Below are 16737 nucleotides of genomic sequence, written 5' to 3'. Positions count from 1 at the left end.
CCCGCGCAGCTCGGGCCGGGCCATGGCCCGCGCGCCCCCGCCGGGGCCCCAGGGCGGCGGGGCGCAAGTCCTCCGGGCCCTCGGCCCGCGCCTCTAGCGTGCCCCCCCGGCCCGGGGCCTGGCCCCGCGCACGCGTGGGAAAGTTGGCCTGGAACCGGCCCGACCAGTTTCGTCCGGGCGCGCGGACCGGCCGCAGGAAGTTGCTGCAAAACTTTTTTGGGGGGTGCAGCCGGAGCCCCCCGCGCACCGGGGCCGGATGCACACCGGGTAGAGTCCCCCGGGCCGACAGGGGTGCCCGGAGGGAGGAGCGCGGAGGAGGCGCCCCTGGCCCCGCTGCCCTGGGGCTATGGCCATGGTGACCGGCGGCTGGGGCGGCCCTGGCGGCGGCGGTGGTGACACGAACGGTGTGGACAAGGCGGGAGGCTACCCGCGCGCTGCCGAGGAAGACTCGGCCTCACCCCCCGGCGCCGCCAGCGACGCGGAGCCGGGCGACGAGGAGCGGCCCGGGCTGCAGGTGGACTGCGTGGTGTGCGGGGACAAGTCGAGCGGCAAGCATTACGGCGTCTTCACCTGCGAGGGCTGCAAGAGCTTCTTCAAGCGGAGCATCCGCCGCAACCTCAGCTACACCTGTCGGTGAGCACCCCTTCCGCGCCCCGCCGCCTGTACCCGACCTGGCCGGGGCCCTGACCTGCTCGGTCACCTTGGGCCTGGCGCTGACCTTCCTTGGGCCTCCACTTCCCCTCTGAGGTAGGGGTACAGCCCCCTTTCCTCCTCTCCATTCCATTCCTGAGATTGTGTATACAGTCGACACCGTATGGACGCAGGTACCCCCATCAGGTGGTCCCTTAAAACGCCTTCTGCCCCAGTTCCTTGCTTCTCCTCCCTCTCTGGATTTTCTCCCGAGAGGGGTCATCTCCCGCACAGGGAGAGGTTGGGGTGCTGTCAGGGGTGGGACCCTAACCCCAGGGCACCCCTTCTTTTGGGAACGTCTTTGCACGGGGACCCCGCGGGAATCGAACGTGGAACATGCACTGTGCAGCTTGCAGCGTCCAGGGGCCATTGTCTGCGGCCGCGCGGATCAATACGGCGCGCCCTTGGGGTCAAACATCACTTCCAAAGTCGCCCTGGCCACAGAGGCGGAGGCGGGAGCAAGATAGAGGTGGCACAGGGCGGCCTCCTTGGCATGGGGGGCCCCGCTGTGGGGGGTAGCTGGGGCTGCCCATCAGGGGGGAACCCCCCTAGGCTCACCCTGGGTCTTGGGTCACCGGAAACTGCCGCTGGAGGGCGAGGAGGACGGGGAGGGCGGCTGGATTTGACCGCACCTCTGTTGCTCCACCCCCGCAGCCAGGAGTGGGAGCAGACCTGGGGCTCCTGGAAAATCCCTGAAACTTCGGTGGCTAGGAGACAGGGTGGGGTGAATGTTTCCAAGAAGGCCTGGGCTGTGCTAGGTTGGAGTCCACACTGACAGGGCAGGGCCTTGCTAGCTTCTCTGGTTGGAACTGGGGTTAGGTGTCCAGCCCAGAGCCCCCTTCCCACTGTGACTCTTGGGTGAGCATCCTTTTGCTCCATTGACAAGCCCCTACTCTGCGTCTCCCATGAGCATACCCGGGTTCTGCAGAGCAAGTATGGGGAGCCCCATTTTCATATGTGCAAAACTGTGGTCCAGATGGGTCCTAGTGACTGTGTTGGGTTACCCAGGGAGGGACCCTGCTCCAATTGGGGCTTAGCAAGGGGGACTTGTGGGTGGGGAAAAGGGAGGCAGCTAAGTCAGGGTCAGGGCCCACCCCAGGGAGGGCTTGTTGGTAAGGATACTGGCTGGGCCCTGGGCACCTAGAGTTTGGCCCCAGGTCCGGGGCCTGTCTGGGGGGGGAGTGTGTGTGTGTGTGTGTGTGTGTGTGTGTGTGTGTGTGCGCGCGTGTGCTGGCTTCCTCCCACCTCCAGTGCTAACTGGGCCACCAGACTTTGGCCTCATTCTTGCTGCTGGAATAACTGTCTGCTCTCTGGCTGGGTCTTTGGGGAGGGCAAGGGAGGGGCTCAGGAGGTTTTGAGGTCCCAGAGGTTACCTGATAGCGGGGACAGGGAGCACCAAGGTGGGGAAGGGGGCATTGTTAGGGGCAGGCAGTTTCTTCAAAAGTTCTGTGCTGTGTCACCAGATGAAGTCACTGCCCTCTCTGAGCCTCAGATTGATTCAGCAAAGTTCCTTCAGGGCTCAGCCTGGGTGGTATGATGCCAGCCTCCCAGAGAGACCCAAGCTCCAAGCTCAGCCCTCTCGGTCTGGAGGAGACACAGTGAGATGCAGATGCTCCCAGCTTGTGGGGTTTGGGCTCAGCCAGAGGAAGGGGTTGGTCTGGGATCCCAGGAGGGAGCAAGGGGCTCTGCCTGCCTGGCAGGGAGGGCTGCCTGGAGGACCATGGGAGGTGGGCCTTAGAGCATGAGGGGTTTGGCCCAGGCAGATGCCCAGTGGCAAGTTGGGGAGCAGTGTTGTAAGATGAGATTACCCAGGCAGGGGAGAAGTTAGAGCTGAGTGTGCCTGAAATGCTCAACTGAGGGCCATAGGGAGCCATGGAGGATGTGTGAGCAAGGGAGGGGCTCTGATCAAATTGAACTGGAAGCCGGAAGCCCAGGGAGGAGGCTGAGTTGGGCCCTGGGGTAGGACCAAGCATGTACTCTTTAGGTGAGATAATAGGTAGAACTTTCTGTTTCCCCATGTGGAGGACCAGGAGAGCTGTCTTGACTCCATTGCTGGGGAAGTTGAGGCAGAAGGTTAGGGCCTCCCCTGAGGTCATGGGGCCCTGAGCTGGGCCCCTGCCTACCCGCCTACCCCAGGCTTGGCTGTTTCCAGCCGGCTGCCCAGGACCCTCCCACTGCTTGCCTGCTGGGCTTTGTTCTGGTTCTGCCTGAGCTACCTTTGCCCTAGAAGGGCCTCCTTCTGGGGGTTGGGGCCGGCGGGGGCCAGAGGCTTGGGCTCAGAGGCTGCCACTGTAGGATCTGGGCACTCAGAGGCCCCCCCCAGAGGCCCAGCTCTCCTAAAGCTGCCATTGGCACCCCTGGCTGGGGCTGGGTCCGATGCCCTTCCCCAGAGCCCCTCAGATTCCCTCCGACCCAACACATCCCATATGGAGCTGGCCTCCCTTTTCCAGATGAGGAAACCAAGGATTGGCGGAGAAGTTGCCACCCCAGGGTCAGGGCTGCATATCTAGCTGAGATGTGTTTGATTTTTAACTTGATTGTTTCACTGTGGCTGTCTCTGAGTGACCTTCTCGGTGCCCAGCTGGAACCCCAGGGGTTTCTGCCCTAAGTCCAGTCCTCAAAGAATGCTGAACTCAGGGTGGAGAGAAGTATGGCAGGGCAGGGGCCAAGGGAAAAGGTGCTGGGGACATTTGAAGAACAAGCACCTGAATTCTCCTGCTTGGGGTTGACTCTGGACAGGGAGCTCACTGCCTTGCAGGGTGGGGCCGCTTGTCTCCTCCCAGCCCTTTTCTGAGGGCCACCAGGAAGAAGCTTCTTGGGTTCACTTAGGAGCTGGAAGGTCTTCCCAGAGGAAGGGACGTGGACATGGGGTCTTAAAGTGGGGACAGGAGTTCGTTCGTTCATTCCTTCATTCTCTCATTCATTCATTCATTGGTGGTGGCCTTGTACAGGGCAATTATGATGGGGCCCTACAATTGCTGTGACCCCATAGAGGATTGGCCCTAGTCTGGCCTGGCCTCTGCTCCCTCAGTCAATTCACGAAACCCCGCTCCTTGACTGTGTACCTTCTGTGCTCTCACATTGCCCTTGGGACAAAGACCTCGCTCCTTAGCCTGATAATGACCATGTAAAATTAAACTGTTTAGGTCTCTATATATTCACATTTCCAACCTTTTGCTCTCCTTGTACTCTCTGCCTGGAATTACCTTTCCATTCACCTGGGGAACTTCTATTCATCCTTCAAACCCAGTTTCAACATACCTTCCCTGGTGTGTTAATATACTTTGCCACAGACTCCTATTCATCTGTTGTTATCATCTTTTCCTCTTTGCAGATCTGTAGGCCTAGCCGGTGCACCCCTTTGAGCCTACCTGCCCAGCCCTGGGTGTGGGGGCACTGGTATTTCCCAGGTGCAGCCTTCAGAGAAGGCTCACAGGGTGGCTCAAGGAGCAGGACATGGGTGTCATGGTGACCCCCACGGTGACCTCTGTGTGCCCTCAGGTCCAACCGTGACTGCCAGATTGACCAGCATCACCGGAACCAGTGCCAATACTGCCGCCTCAAGAAGTGCTTCCGGGTGGGCATGAGGAAGGAGGGTGAGTCTCTGCTGGGGTGGGGCAGGCAGGGCATAGACAAACAACCTGTCTTTCACTCCCTCTCTTGGGGTCTGGCTCCTGCTAACCTTGTTACCACTGATCCGAGATCCCACGGGTCTCAGTCTGGCCCTGGGTTGGAGGAATCCAATTATTCATGGCCGCCTGGTAGCTGTGCTGGAGCTGGGGCTACAAGGGATGCCCTGACTTGGGCCCCTGTTAGGACTGTTCTCCAGACCCCAGCCTACGAGGCAAGTGCCCTAGCTCTGACACCTCAGTGATGCCCCCTGCCTCCTAGCCTGGCCATGGCTTTCTGAACAAGGATATATATTTTATTTGACTTGCTCTCTCTCCCCACCCCTCCACCCCTGCTTTGTGTTTGCCCAAGGCAGGAACTCACCCGATTAAGTCAAAGGGCAGCCTGTCTTTCCACCTGACCCCGGGCCCTGGGAGCCAGAGGGAGACCCAGCCTCTTGTCCCTGCCCCAGGGACTTGGGTAGACATGTGCTGGCAGCTGGGCCTAGAAACTCCACCCTTAGAAATGAAATGGAACCCAGAGACTTCCACTCAGAGCCTGGGGGCTCGAGAACAGGTCTGGCCCCCATGCTGCACGTCATGTCTCCGTCTGGAGTCTCACGGGCTAGGCCGGCAGTTCTTCACTACATCTAACCTGAGTCTCTCCTGGTCTAAAGTTGGCTTCTTCTCTGCTGGGCTTCTAGAAAAAGCTGGGAATGGCCGCTCAGACTGTCTCTTAAAACCATCTGATCACTCTGGTCCTTTTAAGTTTGGGGTGACTCTTTGCCTCTTCCCTTCTCCTGGATTTTGCCTCCTCTTATCCGTTTGACCTAAAATCCTGCTGTATTTCAAAGTAGGGCTTCTGATCTCTAGTCTCAAGGGTGGATAGCATCATAATCACAGCTCATGTCCCAAGGATAGTCCTACCTCAGGGCCTTTGCACAGGCTGTTCCCACTACCTGGAGTGCTCTTCCCCCACACACCTGCATGACTTCCTCTCTCACTTCCTTTAAGGTTTGCTCAAACAGCACCTCAGATAAAAGCCCTGCTGATTATCCTTCATCATCCTCTTTGATTTCACACTATCTACCTTGCTCTGTACTTTACTTGCTCCCCCACCAGAATGTCTGCTCCCCGATGGCTGGGACTTCTGTCTTGTTTTCTGACATACCCTCAGTGCCTAGACCAGGTCCTGGAATACAGAAGGTGCTCAATAAATGTTTCTTGGCTTGAGTTGTTATCCATCTAGCCCTTACTATGTGCCAAGTGTTCTAAGCAAGTTAGATAGATTCTTATGTAATTCAGTGATTGGTGTCATCATCATTTTTATTATCTCCTAAATCTTACAGATGGGAAACTGAACACAGGGAGTAGAGAGGTGAGGCCATTTGCCAGGGTCTTAGAACAGTAGAGTTGTAGTTTGGGCTTGAACCCACACAGTCTGGACTGAATGAAAAGGAAGAGCTGCGGGAGGGGTGCTCAGGAAGTGGGAACAGCAAGTACAAAGGCCCTGAGGTGGGAACATGGCAAGGAGATGGAGGAATGGTGGGGGTGGAGTTTAAAACCAAGTGAGCAAAGGGGGAAGAAGAAGGTTCACCCACCCCTGCGAGCCAGGCTCAACCTGAGCCCCTGGCTCCCATCCATGTCCTCCTCCCTATCTGCTCCATGGCAGGTTGATAAGTTCATGGAGGTGATGAGACAGGGCATGCCAACTCATTAAAGCTCACTAACTAGTCTCTGCCTGGCATCCAGCCCAGTCTGCCCCCTCTTCCCACCCACCTGGTCACTGGTAACACTGGCTGAGGCCTACAGTGAGTCCTCTCTCTCTTCACAGTCAAGGCTACTGGTGGCAGTTAGTGCTTATTGAGCACCTACTACTGTCTAGGACTCCATTCTCAGCACTGGGGCCACTGCAGGGACCCAGACAGACAGGTGCTCCTGGGGGCCATGGTCTGGGAAGATGGGGCTGGGAACTAGAGAAATGATCCCATCTCCATTGGAGAGATCATTTGCTTTAGGAATAGACTGGCCAGGGGTCCTGAATCCTAGGAAGGTACCCCCTCCCTGGTCCCCTTCTCAGCTCTAGCACTCCCATGATTGACACATGGAGACATGATTGGCAGGTCAAGCCTCCCTTCTGAATAGAGCTCACACAGTCCAGGGGGAGGGGCCAGGCATGTATGAAATTTCTCCTCACCCAGGGGTCCTATTCCCACCCAGCAGGAATGTCCACAGGAAGTAGAGTGGGGGTGGGGGCCAGACGGGGGCTCAGGATGGAGGCACAGGTTCTTCAAGACCCTGGCCCCTGGCCTCCCAACAAGCTGTGTGTCCATGGGGTGGAGTTGGGGGTCCACGGAAAGGCTGGGTATGGTGGGCCTTGGAGGGGAGGTGTTGAGTGACCCTCTGATGACTTTGCCTTCTCCCCTTTATTCCTCCCTACCTGCACCCTATGCCTCTCTGGATACCCACTTTTCCCTTATTTTTTTCCCTCTCCCACCCTCTTCCTGCTACCCCTCTCTCCCTGGCTGACCTCCTTCTCCCCTCTCTGCCTTCCCATGCTCCTCCATCCTCCTGGACCCATTTTGGTCACTCCTTCCACATCTCCTGACCCCTCATCCCCACTCGGAATTCTTGTCCCCCCCATCTCCTGTCTCCCTTCCCTCCCCTCCTATTCCCTTCCCCTCACTCCTGCCCATCTCCATTCTCCATTCCCAGCGGTCCAGCGCGGCCGCATCCCGCACTCGCTGCCCGGCGCTGTGGCCACCTCCTCGGGCAGCCCCCAAGGCTCGGCGTTGGCCGCAGCTGCGGCAGGCGGGGACCTCTTCCCAGGGCAACCGGTGTCGGAGCTGATTGCGCAGCTGCTGCGCGCGGAGCCCTACCCCGCTGCAGCCGGGCGTTTCGGCGCGGGCGGCGGCGCGGCGGGCGCGGTGCTGGGAATCGACAACGTGTGTGAGCTGGCAGCGCGGCTGCTGTTCAGCACCGTGGAGTGGGCGCGTCACGCACCCTTCTTCCCGGACCTGCCGGTGGCCGACCAGGTGGCGCTGCTGCGCCTGAGCTGGAGCGAGCTGTTCGTGCTGAACGCAGCGCAGGCTGCTTTGCCCCTGCACACGGCGCCACTGCTGGCTGCGGCTGGTCTGCACGCCGCGCCCATGGCCGCCGAGCGCGCTGTGGCTTTCATGGACCAGGTGCGCGCCTTCCAGGAGCAGGTGGACAAGCTTGGCCGCCTGCAGGTCGACTCCGCTGAGTATGGCTGCCTCAAGGCTATCGCGCTTTTCACGCCTGGTGAGATGCGCTCCAAGGAGTGGCTAGGGGGGACTCTGGGGGGAGGGGAGGTTGCGACCCCATAGCCCTCCATTCCGTGACCCCCCGTCTGCCAGACCTGTGGCCCTGCACACGCAGTGAGCGCTGATAGAGGCAGTGGAGGAGGTGGTGCAGGCCGTGTGACATCCTGATGCCCCCACTCTGGATTCCAGGTCTCCCTAAGAATTATGATTCTGGCCTCTCAGACCCCAGGCTGGGTCTGGACTGGTGACTCAGGTTCCCACAACCTCTCCTTATTTCTGGGCTCCCTGAGATGCCCCACCCCTCAAATGTCCATCCTGTCATCAAAGTGCTCTTTGTGCTAGCAGAATGAGGTGGTGGTCTGAGAGGGGAGGTCCTTGACACCTGGTCTGGCCTCCTCTGCCCCCCATTCCCTGATCTCTGGCCCCTCAAACCCTCTGACGCTAGTCCCCCAGATCAGGGTGCTCTTCCTATTTACTGAGCACTTATGAAGGGCTACCAGGCAGGGGTTCCCTGACACCTGGTCCTGGGCCCTCCATTCCCTAATTCCTGTGATCCCAGACCTCTGACCTAGGGCCCCCAACCAGCCCCCTTGGCAGCCTCCAGGTGGCCAGGGCTGCCTGGGATTGAGAAGGGATGTAGCCTGGAGGCCTTGCCTATGGGGGAGTGGGGGCTGTCTTAGTACCTTCCTTGACAACTGTAGCCATCCAGCAGCCAAAACTTAATTCTAGGGACTGGTGGCACAGCTGGCTCAACTCTGGAAGGTTCTAGACCCTACTTGGTGTCTTCTTGGGGCCAGAGTTGCAGAACCCAATCCAGGCCATTTTAGGAGGTGGCTTTCGTCTGATAAATAATGGCTTTGCTCTCCTTTCCCCAGAAGACCCCTTCTCTGCACCCCCACTTTCAAGGGGCCCCATCTAGATGCTGTCAACATTCACTCATGCCTTCCTCCCCAAGTCCACTCCTCAGCCCCCTCTTCCCCTTGAGCTTGATTAGAACTTTTCTCCATGACAAGGTTTGAGTTGGGGCCCCATCCACCCTTGAGGTATCACTGCCTGCACCCCTGTGTCCTTGTCCTCAGATGAAGCCACCTCCATATCTCTTGAGGACTGACACTGCCTTAGATACCACCATTTGTGCCCCAGGCCCCTACCTCCCACCTCCTGAGTGCCCCTCTCCCTCCATATCCAAAGCCCCGAGTGGTGTCCCCAATCACCTCTGGGGCCCTGTGTCCTCTCACCACCTCCCACCCCATCTGACTTTGCCCTTGTCCTCTCAGATGCCTGTGGCCTCTCAGATCCAGCGCACGTGGAGAGCCTGCAGGAGAAGGCGCAGGTGGCTCTCACCGAGTATGTGCGGGCCCAGTACCCATCCCAGCCCCAGCGCTTCGGGCGCCTGCTGCTTCGGCTCCCTGCCCTGCGTGCTGTCCCTGCCTCCCTCATCTCCCAGCTATTCTTCATGCGCCTGGTTGGCAAGACGCCCATCGAGACACTGATTCGAGACATGTTGCTATCCGGGAGTACCTTCAACTGGCCCTATGGCTCGGGGCAGTGACTGCACAGGACCCAGGGCACTGTGGTGGGGTTTGCAGACCTCAAGGGATGTGGCTGCTTGGGCCTCAGAGGGGACTACCAGATGGAGGACCCCAGCCTTTCTCCTCAGACTCCTATTTTTTAAAGACTGTGAAATGTTTGTCTTTTCTGTTTTTTAAATGATCATGAAACCAAAAAGTGACTGATCAATTGTCCAGGCTCCAGCTTCGTCCTCCCCAGAAACCCTGACTAAGATTGAGCAAGGGACTGAGGTTCCAATCCTGGGACAGCCCCGTCCCTCAGCGCCCCAGGCACGAACTCATGGGACATTAGGGCTGGCTTCCCTGGCATGATGGACAGAGGCCTGGCATCTGGACTGGAGGGACAGCTGCAGCTGGGCAGGGGTTGTGTGCGCCACGCATCTCTGGACATGTGATCCACATTGGACACTACATGATGAATGAATCAAGGCCAATTATAAAGGTGTTTCCTACCTGCACAGCCTCTGTCGTTTTTTGAGGGGAGGGTACCGTACCATGGGGACCTACTCCCAGCCATCTGGAATACCCATAACCTAACAAGAGCCCTACTTGCTGCTTTTGTTGAACAGTGTTATGGGGAAACAGGTTAGGGGCAGCGAGGGGGGCCTGAGGTCAGCCAGTGAGTCTAGAAATTAAGCCCAACAGATGGCTCAGGTTCAAATTCTGGCTCTAGCTTCTGAAAGTGAGCCTCATTGATTCACATATGCCCTGGACTAAACACCTCATTGTTTTCTTTGGTCAGCCCTTAATCATGGTGTCTGGGCCCCAGTGTCCTCAGGAGAAACATTGGGCTAGTTCTGTTTCATGTTAGCCCAAACAGAGCCCTCTATTCCCTTGGCCACAGTTATTGGTTCAGGGAGAGCATGTGGCCCAGAACTGGCCAATGAGACTGGATGGCAAGATTTGGAACTAGGAGGCTATAATCAAAGCAAAGAAGAGGCAAAAGAGGAAGACCAATTTCCCAAGATGCCTTAGGAGCCCCTGGATCAAGCCATACCTGAAACCCTTGGTTGTTTCAATTCCATGAGCCCAGACTTCCCCTTTTGTGCCTGAGTCAGTTTGAGTCCATATGTAACTATAATAAAAAACCTATTTCAGAGATTGGCATTTGAAAGGCGGGGACCTCTAAGGACAAACTTTGAAATGTGGACTTACTGAGTTGATCTGGGGTGATACAGGTCACCAGGGACCTTGCCATCCTGACCTCAAGTTTGCAGCCCAGCGCTGCAGTGGGAAAGGCATCTATGGGAGTTACTGCCAGGACTGTGGCTCTGGGGGTAGGTAGAAAGGGCCTAGACTGGTGGGCCTGACTGAGGTCTTGCCATGCAGAGACAAGCCCTCCATCAAAGATGCCCCTTTGAAAACAGGGAAGAACTTGGGTCTCACCCTGAAAGTTGGGCTAGGGCTTAGCCCTTAAGGCAGTCCCAGTTCTTTCAGAGGCTCCCCATTAGCACCTCAGCCTCTGCCATGTCCATCTGGGAAGAGGTCTGGGAAGATGGGGGTATAAGGCCATTTCCTGTGGAATGAATCAGGGTCTTGTGGGTATGCCCTGCCCCCACAAGGGAACTAAAGTGGGAGTGGGATGGAGAGGTGACTGGAAACCCATTGCAGGCTGGACTGGTCCCTGTCCTGGGTCAGCATCTTCTGAGATGTCCTGTGGGTAAGTGAATGTATGTCCCCTTTAGTCGGACTGGGCAGCAATGCCCCATTTCTCTGATTCACAGGACACCTGAGGACCGAATAAGACTACTGCACCTGTTTTGCTTCCAGCCCCCAAGCCAGAGACTTGGATGTCTGTCCAGGCCCGACTGCTGAACTTCTACAAAACCCTACCCTATGGCCCTTCCTCCAAGAAGTTATCTTGAGCCCCCCTTGTTGTTAAGACTGCCATCCAGCCCTCTGTTATCACTCTGTCACGCTGCGTCCAGGGCTGTCTTCCCTGAGGATGGGGCTCCATGAGGACCAATCTGGGGATGGGGGCCTCTCTGTGACCCAGTGGCTGGCACTGCCTTCCCTGCCTGCAGTCTGCCTCCCGGATTGTCCGTCTCTTGTGGCTCCCCCAGGAAGGCCAAGACTCAAAGAGGGCAGCTGCTGGGTTATCAGGACACGGCCCCACAGGGAGCCTGGCCCTACTGGCGTCCCAACCAACCCTACCCAGGACCTGGCATAGGGTCGACACCAGAGGATCCTACCCTAGGGCCAGGCATGTGAACTGTGCTCACACAGTGCCTGGGGTCAGTCACCATTCAGCCTGTAGTGCCCAGAAGTGGAGAATCACAGGGACCCATTTATTTGGTTGGCATCAGGGCCTCCTGTAAGACTCCAGGCTGAGTCTGCCCCCTTCAGGTGGTCCCCAGCATTGCACCACATGAATTCTCCTGGGCCCTACCCAAGCAAGACTCTAGCTAGGGTCCTCTGCCTCCATTACTGGATCAGTGGAAACTCCTGGCCCCTGGGACTCCGCCATCCCAAGCCTGGCCAAAAAGGTAATGCTGGATGTTGGCCCCTCAGCTTCCCACCAGAAGGGCCACTTGAGGCTCTTGGAGAAGAGGGAGGCCCCCGGATAGACAAGGGATCATACCATGCCTGGAGACCCTGGACAAGTCTAGATCTCAGAACCTTGATATTTTTTTCTCTGGAAAATGGAAGAACAACTTTTTGGTGACAACTGAATGTTAAGTAGCTATACATAGCATGTATTTAAGAAATGTTTATTCCACTGGGATGGGGAAAGCAGGACCTGCTTCCAGGGGATGGGGCTGGATCTGGGGTCCCCATAGGGTCAGGGCTGGGTTCCTAAGGAGGTCCTGGGTAGGCTTCCTGGAGAAGGGGTTCATCAGAGCTAACCCTCAAAAGCTGAGGCATTTGCAATCAGGGGGAAGAGTAAGAGCTAAAGCTGAGAGGTAGATAGAGAAGCAAGGGCAAGGGGGGCCCCCCATCCTGATGTGTCCCTCTGCTTGTTTGCCAGGATGCTCAGAAGTACACAGAGCCCTCACTGTCTCCTTGGTCATCAAATTTCTGGATCTGTGCCTTGAGGTGCCTTAGTTTGTTCTTCAGGTAGCGGCAGCGAGCCTGCTTGTCCAGAAAGCTGGGGTCCTGGGCAGGGTGAGAGCCGGGGAAGTTCTTGGGGCAGTCTAGCCTACGGCCCTTGAGCTACTCCACCCTTTGCTTTTCCTCTCTGAGCCTTGGTTTTCTTTCCTGGAAACTGGGCACTCATGGAAGTGTTGGGGGTCCAAAGGCCAGGCTGTGGGACTCAGGAGGCCATGACTCACCATCTGCTTCTTCTCAAATTCCCTCCAGACACGAGCTGTGACTTGAGCCTCCTTCTGCAAGGGGAGAAGGAGGAGGGTGACTCAGGGGTGCTGGACCCAAGGTGGGATTGGGAAACTGAAGCTCAGAGAGACACAGCGATCCACCTAGGGAGGACCTCAAGGGCTGATGTTGGCCCATGTGCTGTGGTGCCAGCCCAGCCTGGAAGAGGAAGAGGTCTGGAGATCTGGACCCAAGAGGTGTGCTGGAGGCCAGAGCCCCACCACCTGGAAGGCCTGTGGGGTGGGGGTTTCCATCCAGTTGCTCACCTGGCTTCGGGGCACAGGCAGTGAGGTCAGCAGGGCCTCCAGCTGCTGGAGCTTTGCCTGTGCAGAGCCCACCTTCTGCTGGAGGTCCAAGAATTCTGCATACTGGTCCTGGAACACCGCAGCATAGCGGCTCCGTTCCCTCTCACTGCTCACTGCTGGGTACTTGCTGCATGAGGTTGAAAGTAGGGCAGAGTGTGAGTGTAAAGAACCCCTGCTGGGCTGGCCAAGTGGCTCAGTTGGTTAAGAGCGTAAGCTATGTGCAACAGGATCGCCGGTTTGATTCCCACATGGGCCAGTGAGCTGCGACCCGAACTGAGCTGCTGCTGAGGTGCCAACAGGTGGCAGGATGGCTCAGCTGGTGAGAGCATGTGCTCCTAACAACAATGTTGCCAGTTTGACTCCCACATGGGATGGTGGGCTATGCCCACAGGCAACTAAGATTGAACTGAGCTGAGCCGACAGGAGCTGCAGATGGGCAGCTGGATGGCGACTGGACTTGGAGCTGAGCTAGCTGCGCTCTCCACAACTAAGATTGAAGGACAACAACTTGGCTGTTCCCCTTCCCCAATTCCCCAATAAAATCTTAAAAAAAAAAAAAGAACCCCTGCCTTTCCCCCAATCAGTGTAATTTGTTTTTCTTTGCTCATTCTGGGCTCCCTGATCAAAATTCCCCTTTTCTCTTACTGATTGGCCAACTTTTATTCACTTGTCAAAGTCTCAAACTCAGTGCCTTTCCTGTTTCCAAGCATCAGCAACCACATGGGAGACTCACAGCTCATAGTCCGGCAATGGGTGAGGCCTTGGCATATGCCCCCCAGGGATAGATCCAACAGGCTTCTTGGTGCCCAGGAGGGGCCTGGAGGGCAGCTCATCCTCAAATACAATCTTCTTGGCCCGCACCCTGTAGGCTCCTGGCTGGGGTTGGCACAAAGGACGGTAGACGCTGGTTTCCAGGCCTCGAGGCGTCACTCTCTGCAGACGCCGCAGGAATCATGATTTGGAGTTAACCAGGGTATGGGGAAGACAGGATCCTTTAAATTGGAGGGAATGAATCCTTTGCCTAGGCTCGGCAAGGGGACCCTCCTCCCATTCAGACTTACCGGGGGCCCCGCGCCACGCGGGAGGGCATGCAGGTCCCCCCGGGAGCCGCGGGTTTTGGGGGGCTCCCGAGAGGGCATCTGCCTCGGGGAGGCGCCGCTCGGAAGTCCCGGGACTTGCGGGCAGGTCCTGCGCGGGGCGTCGTGGCCCGCGCGTGGCGGGTGTGGTCGGCGGGCAGCCTGTAGACACGGGAGAAGAATGCACCTGGAGGCGAACCCGGCGGCGGCCAACTCTCCAGCCACTAGCGCGTTCCCAGCCCCATCGTATTTGCATAGACATACGCAATTGGTTCTCAAGAGTAACCCGGCTGTGTAACCCGGAAAAGCGCTATGCAAATGACCCATGACGCCACCGCGTATCCCGGGCCTGGCTCGCGTTAACTCCCGCTCTCCGCATCCTCGCCCGCTGAGGTGCACAGAGCCCGCGGACAACTCCCTGGAGAAGCCCCCTCGGGACCCTCGTCCCGGCTGGGCGCCACACGGACAGCTTCCTTTGTGGGGAGGGGGGGCGGGTTACCTGTCCCAGCGTCTGGGCTCCGTGCCTAGATCCACTCACGGGGCCGCCTGAGTCCGGATTGTGCATTAACTGCAGGTTGGACCCAACTAGCCGAATTGCTCCGCATAGCAGGGGCGGGGCTGACGGCGAGGGGGCGGGCCTGGCGACAGTGGAAGTGGACTCACACCCTTGAAGCGCAGATTCCAGTGCAACGGAGATCCCAACCGGCTGTGTGTTTGTGTGTGTGTGTGTGTGGGGGGGGCGGCTGGTGACACCCTCTCAGGCCCTCAGTCTGTCTGAAAAACCGGTGTTTGTTTTTTTTTTGCGAACTTGCACTTAATTTACAAGGCAATTATATTTTTAATATTTCTCTAATCACTAGAGGCATGCTTAGAAAGGCCAAACAATAGAAAAGACTTATAGGGCAAAAGTGAAATTTTTATCCGTCCGTCTCCAGAAGCAGCACTTAATTGTGTCTCCTAATGGAAAGGTCCTAATTCAGTGGCAAACAGATACATTTTTTCATTACAGACAATACTAGAAAAATGTTCACCTGCAAATTTATTTGGCCATTTGTGGGAGGATTATCTGTGGGATAAATCCCTAGAAGTGGAATTACCTGGCAGAGGGATCTGTGCATTTTAATTTGGAAAGATACTGTTAAGTTGTTCTTCAGTGAGGTGTTTTTGATGATCTGACTAGCATGTAAAGAAACGCTGGTTTTCCCAAAATCTTTGCAACCCTGTTATTATGGTTTTCCACAAATGTATTTTTTGGGGGAGGGGGACAGTATTGGGGAACAGCCAAGTTGTTGTCCTTCAATTTTAGTTCCACAAATGTATTTTTAAAGTTTTCAATCTCACCTAATCTGGTGAGTGAAAGTTTAGAAACCATTTGAATTTCTTTTTCTATTTCCTGCAAATCTTTTTCTTGTTGATTTTTTTGCAGCTCTTCCTATATTGAAGAAGTTAGTTTAGACAAATAATGTCTTTTTGTTGCTATTATAAATGGGATCTTCCAATATAGTTTTCAGGTTTTTTTGCATATAGGAAACCAATTTAAATACTCATCAAGTCCCTTACTAGTTTATTGAATTATTAAAATAGCTTTTTAGTTTGTTTGGGTCTTTCATAGACAGTCATATTATCTGCAAATAATTTTGCCTCTTCTCATTTTTCAATCTCATTTCTTGTCCAGTTGCATTGACTAACACCTCCAGACAATGTTAAATCATTGGGGGACGTGGGTGGACTGTGGGCATCCCCCCACCTTCTCACTTTGATGGCAGAACTTCCAGTATTTGCCCATTAAAGTCAGTGCTGCCTTTGGCTTGAGATTTTTCAGCTAAATAAGGGGAAAAAACCTATTTCTTATTTTTAAAGAGATCTTTGTAACAGATCTTTGTACTGTTCAGCAACCAAGTACGGAGTACCATTTCACCCTACCTACTCTATGGTTTTGCTTCCTGTTGCATTAATGTGGCTACTGACAGCCTTCCTAATATTGAACTATTCCTGGATCTCAAGCATTAGCCTCCTTTTTAAGATCTATTTTTTATTTTATTATTTAAAAAAAATTTTATTGGGGAATTGGGGGAGGGAACAGCATTGGGTAATTGGGGAAGGGGAATAGACAAGTTGCTGTCTTTTTTGTTCTTTAGTCTAGTTGTGGAGAACGTCACTTAATTGGCCCATGTTGGTATTGTGATCACTGTGCTCTTCCCAGCTGAGGCAGATCGGCTGCCGGCCATTGGCTCACGGTAGCTCACACTGGCTGCCAGCCACTCAGTGGCTCACTCTGGCTGCCGGCCACCCATGGTGGCTTACGGCAGCCCACTGCAGCCCACGCCGCCAGCGACCCACAGCAGCCCAGCTCCAGGTCAAGCTGTCGTTTACCATCTCAGCTGCAGAGGGCACAGCGTCACAGGCCCATGTGGGATCCGAACCGGTGGCCCAGCTGCTCAGAGCTCGCACTCCCAAGCCAATTCTTAACCAACGAGCCATTCGGCTGGCCCTAAGGTCTTTTTTTTAAAAGCTGCCACTAGAGCTTCTAAAAAGCTTTACTTGGTGTTTTTGTACAGTGTCGATGGGACTCCATGTGGGCACCTTCATGCGTGTCCCACAGTGCCTGCTCATGCTCCCAAGGGTCTGGGACAGACATATACCTGTGCACCTGTCTACATTCCCTCACTGAGCCCCCTTGGTCACCACACTTTTGGGGGCTTTGCCTCCAAAGTCTGGAGTGAGGGTAGACAGAGGTTAGGACCCACTGTTCCCCTGAACTTCCCACTCATGATCCCTTCCAGGGTCCTAATTCCAGTGCCCACCCAGTTATCGTCTGAAATGATCAGACTATGGCCTGGGCAGAGCAGGGCCTCCACCAACCCTGCTGTTTGCTGAATAACTGTGTGAAG

The 16737-nt window shown here is 55.9% G+C and overlaps 2 protein-coding genes across 4 annotated transcripts; one reads left to right on the top strand and one right to left on the bottom strand.

The window, feature by feature from the left end:
* Positions 1 to 6: 6 nt before the first annotated feature.
* Positions 7 to 9611, top strand: NR2F6 (nuclear receptor subfamily 2 group F member 6). The gene is made up of 4 exons (XM_019641903.1): positions 7 to 633; positions 4192 to 4286; positions 7014 to 7580; positions 8860 to 9611. Exons 1-4 carry the CDS (start codon positions 347 to 349, stop codon positions 9132 to 9134), a joined length of 1224 nt encoding a protein of 407 aa, XP_019497448.1. The 5' UTR covers positions 7 to 346; the 3' UTR covers positions 9135 to 9611.
* Positions 9612 to 11848: 2237 nt separating this feature from the next.
* On the bottom strand, positions 11849 to 14463 carry OCEL1 (occludin/ELL domain containing 1). 3 transcript variants are annotated; one of them, XM_019641808.1, is made up of 6 exons: positions 14346 to 14461; positions 13832 to 14008; positions 13504 to 13703; positions 12732 to 12897; positions 12426 to 12479; positions 11849 to 12249 (listed from the first exon to the last, which is right to left on the bottom strand). In XM_019641808.1, exons 1-6 carry the CDS (start codon positions 14409 to 14411, stop codon positions 12127 to 12129), a joined length of 786 nt encoding a protein of 261 aa, XP_019497353.1. In that variant the 5' UTR covers positions 14412 to 14461; the 3' UTR covers positions 11849 to 12126. The 3 variants fall into 3 exon arrangements, with proteins under 3 accessions (XP_019497353.1, XP_019497350.1, XP_019497351.1); XM_019641805.1 differs by lacking the exon at positions 14346 to 14461 and having other exon boundaries at positions 13504 to 13646; positions 13832 to 14108; XM_019641806.1 differs by having other exon boundaries at positions 12153 to 12479; positions 14346 to 14463.
* Positions 14464 to 16737: the final 2274 nt, after the last annotated feature.

This window comes from Hipposideros armiger, unplaced genomic scaffold (assembly GCF_001890085.2).
Source record: "Hipposideros armiger isolate ML-2016 unplaced genomic scaffold, ASM189008v1 scaffold_64, whole genome shotgun sequence".
Taxonomy (NCBI): Eukaryota; Metazoa; Chordata; class Mammalia; order Chiroptera; family Hipposideridae; genus Hipposideros; species Hipposideros armiger.
The sequence above is the reverse complement of the archived record's forward strand: the minus strand, read 5'-3'. Positions and strand labels throughout refer to the sequence as shown.